Here is a 6,391-nt window from a genome sequence, read left to right on the forward strand (position 1 = left end):
ATAATCTGAGGAGAGGCTGTCATGGCTAGTTGATATAATCTGAGGAGAGGCTGTCAAGACTAGTTGATATAATCTGAGGAGAGGCTGTCATGGCTACCTGATATAATCTGAGGAGAGGCTGTCATGGCCAGCTGATATAATCTGAGGAGAGGCTGATATAATCTGAGGAGGGGCAGATATAATCTGAGGAGAGGTTGCTATAATCTGAGGAGGGGCTGATATAATTTGAGGAGAGGTTGTTATAATCTGAGGAGAGGCTGATATAATCTGAGGAGGGGCAGATATAATCTGAGGAGAGGCTGATATAATCTGAGGAGAGTTTTATATAATCTGAGGAGAGGCTGATATAATCTGAGGAGAGGTTGATATAATCTGAGGAGAGGTTGTTATAATCTGAGAAGGGGCTGATATAATCTGAGGAGGGGCAGATATAATCTGAGGAGAGGCTGATATAATTTGAGGAGAGGCTGATATAATCTGAGGATAGGCTGTCATGGCTAGTTGACATAATCTGAGGAGAGGCTGTCATGGCTAGTTGACATAATCTGAGAAGAGGCTGTCAAGGTTAGTTGACATAATCTGAGAAGAGGCTGTCAAGGCTAGTTGATATAATCTGAGGAGAGGCTGGTTTTGACAGTGTATTTTTTTGTAGCTGTATATCAAACTTTTAAATGTAGATTGTTGCTATTTATTATTTATTTTTCTTTGTGATGATCGAGACTGCATTGTCGGAACTAGAAGCACAAGCATTTCGCTACACTCGCATTAACATCTGCTAACCATGCGTATGTGACAAATAAAATTTGATTTGAATTGATTTTGATTTGATTTGACCTGCCTAATTTTGGATCTTTTTTCAAAATATTATAACCATGTTTCTCTCTTTCTCTCTTTCTCCCTCTCTCCTTCCCTCCCCTCTCCTTCTCCCTCTCTCCTTCCCTCCCCTCTCCTTCTCCCTCTCTCCTTTCCTCTCCTTCCCTCCCCTCTCCTTCTCCCTCTCTCCTTCCCTCTCCTTCCCTCCCCTCTCCTTCTCCCTCTCTCCTTCCCTCCCCTCTCCTTCTCCCTCTCCTTCCCTCCCCTCTCCTTCCCCCTCTCTCCTTAACTCCCCTCTCCTTCTCCCTCTCTCCTTCCCTCCCCTCTCCTTCTCCCTCTCTCCTTCCCTCCCCTCCTCCCTCTCTCCTTCCCTCCCTCTCCCCTCTCCCTCTCTCCTTCCCTCCCCTCTCCCCCTCTCTCTCTCTCCTTGTGTCCTACAGGTTCATCAATGCCAGAAGGAGAATAGTTCAGCCCATGATCGACCAGTCGAACCGTGCAGGCAAGTCTCCCATAGTTACTGTATTCAAGTCTCGCAGGCGAAAGGCCTCCACAAGCCATGCACCCGGTCCCTCTCCCTTTCCTGGAGCTTCCTCGGCCGGTAAATACTGGACCTCCCCACCCCCCCTAAAACAAACAACCAAACCCATCGCGGTGTCAATAAGGAGTGACTGACCACATACTAAAACAAGCCTTTAGACAGTCATCCTAAATAAACGTTCATTAATTGAGTTTAGTTGAATTGAAGCTCAGCACTAATACAGTAACTCTGACATGTTGAGTCCCTAATTTATGCCAATGAACGATTTCATGATGTAAAACTATTAAAACACGATTAAATAATAACAACATGATTGGTTAATAATAATAATACATATTGGGTTAATATTCATGAAGAATGGGTTGTTGTTGTTGTCTGTTGTTGTTTTAAACAACCCTAGCTGTGTCCTCAACAAAGTTTGTCCAAATAAACACACCCCTTCCCCCCCAACATTTTAAAAAAACCAAACCCCCAAACTCCAACCAAACCAAAACACAGAGGCATTGACAAATTTCAGTTTCAGTGTTTTGGGAGGTTACTTTTGTTTGGGTTCCCTGCTCCAGCTACCCCCCTCTCGTTACCCCACAACCCCCAGCGCCCTACCCCCCCAAACCTCCCCTTCTTGCGGCTGCTGTGAGTGTTGGGTCCCTGGTGCATGGGCTTGGGTTGGACTGCTGTAAAGTTTATTACCTGTAATAGGGGTCAGAGGTCAGGGTGGCATTAGGAGCTCAGTAGAGTTCAAAGACATTCACTGGGCCTGAGCTCTTGTTTTTGCTTGACTGACCCCCAAACAGCTTGTATCAGAGGTAAGTGGGTTTCTATGGGAGAGCAGGACATGGGGAGAGAGAACAGGACATTCTCCAGTTACCTGTTTAGCTCATCTACCATGTGCTGCCTGCTGCCTTTTCTAGCCCTATGTCTCTGATAAAGCATTGTGGTGATCTTTGTTTATATTTAAACACATTTATACACGGATTTATATTCAACTATTATTACAATATTTTAGAGTTATTTAAATATCTTATTTTTCTAGTTTCTTATTTTTTTCTTTTCCTCTTTTTTTCAGTGATCTTGTTCAAAAGAGTCGTTGAAAAGATTCCTTCCGATATGTAGATCCGCTGACCTGAGAAATGTACATTAGTTCCCTTTCTATTTTAGTTGAAGTAATACTATTTATAAATGTAGAATCAGCTTCATTAGAACAGATGTGGGCTCTGGTTCTATTATTTAGTGTCATCCTTATAGTGCTACTAGAGGCTGCTGGGTAAAGGATGAAAGGCAAGGCAGTACCATCCCAGGCCTTATGCACCCAACTGACCAAAAGATGATTTCAGCTAGAGCCACTGAGTCTTAATTAATACCACTAATTGACCAATGCCCCCCCACAGTAAGTCAAGGAGCCCCCTACACCCCAGATGGACAACCCATGGGGGGCTTCGTGATGGACGGGCAGCAGCACATGGGAATCAGACCACCTGGTAAGACCCTCCCTCGGCGTGTCTGTCTGTCTGTCTGTCTGTCTGTCTCTCTCTCTTTCATCTTTCTTTCTTTCCTTTGTCTGTCTTTTCATTCTGTCTCTGTCTCTCTCTCTCTCACTCTCTCTCTCTCTCTCTCTCTCTCTCTCTCTCTCTCTCTCTCTCTCCTCTTGTCTCGCTCTCTCTCTCTCTCTCTCTCTCTCTCTCTCTCTCTCTCTCTCTCTCTCTCATATTTCTTTCTTTCTTTCCTTTGTCTGTCTTTTCATTCTGTCTCTGTCGCTCTCTCTCTCTCTCTCTCTCTCTCTCCTCTCTCTCTCTCCTCTCTCTCTCTCTCTCTCTCTCTCTCTCTCTCTCTCTCTCTCTCTCTCTCTCTCTCTCTCTCTCTCTCTCTCTCTCTCTCTCTCTCTCTCATCTTTCTTTCTTTCCTTTGTCTCTCTTTTCATTCTGTCTCTGTCGCTCTCTCTCTCTCTCTCTCTCTCTCTCTCTCTCTCTCTCTCCTCTTGTCTCGCTCTCCCCTCTCTCTCTCTCTCTCTCTCTCTCTCTCTCTCTCTCTCTCTCTCTCTCTCTCTCTCTCTCTCTCTCTCTCTCTCTCTCTCTCTCTCTCTCTCTCTCTCTCTCTCTCTCTCTCTCTCTCTCTCTCTCTCTCTCTCTCTCGTCTGTTCTATGGTTTCGTCTGGTCTGGTCTGCCATACAAATGCCTGCCTTCCCACAAGTCCTTGGTGTAGACAATTCCCAGGGTGTCCTAAAAACACACACACCACCACCTCTTACAGCATAGGTACGGTGAGCACCAGTTCCTCACATAGCAACTCCTCTGTCTCTCCTTCCTTCTCAGTCTTTCTCTGTCTCACGCCATTGGGCCTAATCACCAAATTATGCCATTAAGCCTCTCTCTCTCTCTCTCTCTCTCTCTCTCTCTCTCTCTCTCTCTCTCTCTCTCTCTCTCTCTCTCTCTCCCCTCTCTATCTTTCCCCATATCTCTCCCTCTGTTTCTCTATCTTTCTCCCTCTATCTCTCTTGCTCTCTCTGTTTCTCCCCATCTCTCTCCCTCTCTCTCTCTTGCTCTCTCTGTTTCTCCCCATCTCTCTCCCTCTCTCTCTCCCTCTGTTTCTCCCCATCTCTCTCCCTCTCGCTCTCTCTGTTTCTCCCCATCTCCCCCTCCCACCCTCTCTCGCTCTCTCTGTTCCCCCCTCTCTCTTTCTCTCCCCATCTCTCTCCCCTGTTCCTCTGTAAACTGTGCTGGTCTCTAGCCCTTCCTCCTCTACCTCTTTGGCCTCTTCCTGTCACCTATAGTGGATCTAGACCAAAGGTCTCCTTTCATTTGGGTTGTCCTATAGACAGGTTGGCAGATAACATCAGCACGCGCATCGATGTGACCGGCAGCTCGTAGGCATCAGGTTTCAGCTCGTTCTGTCTTGTTCCTGGTACCATGTCACGTTGTGAGGTGATTTTGACTGATGTCATGGCTAGGTTGGCTGACTGATGTCATGGCTAGGTTGGCTGACTGATGTCTGGCTGACTGATGTCATGGCTGGGTTGGCTGACTGATGTCATGGCTAGGTTGGCTGACTGATGTCATGGCTGGGTTGGCTGACTGATGTCATGGCTATGGCTCTGTCATGGCTGGCTGACTGATGTCATGGCTAGGCTGGCTGACTGATGTCATGGCTAGGTTGGCTGACTGATGTAATGGCTGGGTTGGCTGACTGATGTCATGGCTAGGTTGGCTGACTGATGTCATGGCTGGGTTGGCTGACTGATGTCATGGCTAGGTTGGCTGACTGATGTCATGGCTAGGTTGGCTGACTGATGTAATGGCTAGGTTGGCTGACTGATGTCATGGCCAGGTTGGCTGACTGATGTCATGGCTAGGTTGGCTGACTGATGTCATGGCTAGGTTGGCTGACTGATGTCATGGCTGGGTTGGCTGACTGATGTCATGGCTAGGTTGGCTGACTGATGTCATGGCTAGGTTGGCTGACTGATGTCATGGCTAGGTTGGCTGACTGATGTCATGGCGAGGTTGGCTGACTGATGTCATGGCTGGGTTGGCTGACTGATGTCATGGCTAGGTTGGCTGACTGATGTCATGGCTAGGTTGGCTGACTGATGTCATGGCTAGGTTGGCTGACTGATGTCATGGCTAGGTTGGCTGACTGATGTCTTGGCTAGGTTGGCTGACTGATGTCATGGCTGGGTTGGCTGACTGATGTCATGGCTGGGTTGGCTGACTGATGTCATGGTTAGGTTGGCTGACTGATGTCATGGCTAGGTTGGCTGACTGATGTCATGGCTAGGTTGACTGACTGATGTCATGGCTAGGTTGGCTGACTGATGTCATGGCTGGGTTGGCTGACTGATGTCATGGCTGGGTTGGCTGACTGATGTCATGGTTAGGTTGGCTGACTGATGTCATGGCTAGGTTGGCTGACTGATGTCTTGGCCTGACTGATGTCATGGCTGGGTTGGCTGACTGATGTCATGGCTGGGTTGGCTGACTGATGTCATGGTTAGGTTGGCTGACTGATGTCATGGCTAGGTTGGCTGACTGATGTCATGGCTGGGTTGGCTGACTGATGTCATGGCTAGGAGCTGACTGATGTCATGGCTAGGTTGACTGACTGATGTCATGGCTGGGTTGGCTGACTGATGTCATGGCTGGGTTGGCTGACTGATGTCATCTGGGTTGGCTGACTGATGTCAAGGTTGGCTGACTGATGTCATGGCTAGGTTGGCTGACTGATGTCATGGCTGGGTTGGCTGACTGATGTCATGGCTGGGTTGGCTGACTGATGTCATGGCTAGGTTGGCTGACTGATGTCATGGCTAGGTTGGCTGACTGATGTCATGGCTAGGTTGGCTGACTGATGTCATGGCAGGTTGGCTGACTGATCATGGCTAGGTTGGCTGACTGATGTCATGGCTGGGTTGTCTGACTGATGTCATGGCTATTTAGGTTGGCTGACTGATGTTCTCATGGTTAGTTTTGTCTGACTGATGTTCTCATGGCTGGGTTGGCTGACTGATGTCATGGCTGGGTTGGCTGACTGATGTCATGGCTCCTGCTAATATGGCCTTAATGTCCTGACCCCTCCTTTCACCATCCTGATGTCTTTCATAGGAAGCCCTGCTTTTCCTGTCCCATCCTGTACTGGTCAGACTCTTTTCCATCTCAACAACCTTGTTGTTCTGTTCCCCTCTCCACTAGGAGCGATGAGCGGCATGGGGATGAACATGGGCATGGAGGGACAGTGGCACCATGTAGTCTTTCGCCTGTCAATCAATCCTCGTCATATGGGGAAGTAAGTACAAACACAGTCTTACCATTTCATTGTAGGTGGACATTGGTCGACTTGTTCTGAGGCAATTGTTTTTTAGTTTTGTCAGATAATGTTCTGTCTCATAGTTGGCTCCCTTCATCAGGATTGAGATTTCTCCCTTCCTGGTTGCCTCATCCTCCCTCCCACCATCCTCCTTCCCATCATCCTCCTCCCACCATCCTCCCTCCCACCATCCTCCCTCCCACCATCCTCCTTCCCATCATCCTCCCTCCCACCATCCTCCC

The 6,391-nt window shown here is 48.1% G+C and overlaps 1 protein-coding gene across 1 annotated transcript; it reads left to right on the forward strand.

Annotated features, from left to right (window-relative positions):
- The first annotated feature begins 1,248 nt into the window (after positions 1-1,248).
- LOC127923390 (homeobox protein Meis1-like) lies at positions 1,249-6,132 on the forward strand. Its single transcript, XM_052507428.1, has 3 exons — positions 1,249-1,411; positions 2,740-2,829; positions 6,035-6,132. Exons 1-3 carry the CDS (start codon positions 1,288-1,290, stop codon positions 6,130-6,132), a joined length of 312 nt encoding a protein of 103 aa, XP_052363388.1. The 5' UTR covers positions 1,249-1,287.
- The last annotated feature ends 259 nt before the right edge of the window (positions 6,133-6,391 follow it).

This window comes from Oncorhynchus keta, unplaced genomic scaffold, assembly GCF_023373465.1.
Source record: "Oncorhynchus keta strain PuntledgeMale-10-30-2019 unplaced genomic scaffold, Oket_V2 Un_contig_29511_pilon_pilon, whole genome shotgun sequence".
NCBI classification, from domain to species: Eukaryota; Metazoa; Chordata; class Actinopteri; order Salmoniformes; family Salmonidae; genus Oncorhynchus; species Oncorhynchus keta.

What these genes read in the sequence shown, in the direction of transcription:
- LOC127923390 (XM_052507428.1), top strand. Translation starts at nt 1,288, where the DNA reads ATGATCGACCAGTCGAACCGTGCAGGCAAGTCTCCCATAGTTACTGTA. An exon ending in TCCTGGAGCTTCCTCGGCCG is followed by an intron (nt 1,412 to 2,739) that starts GTAAATACTGGA and finishes GCCCCCCCACAG; the next exon opens with TAAGTCAAGGAGCCCCCTAC. An exon ending in CATGGGAATCAGACCACCTG is followed by an intron (nt 2,830 to 6,034) that starts GTAAGACCCTCC and finishes CCTCTCCACTAG; the next exon opens with GAGCGATGAGCGGCATGGGG.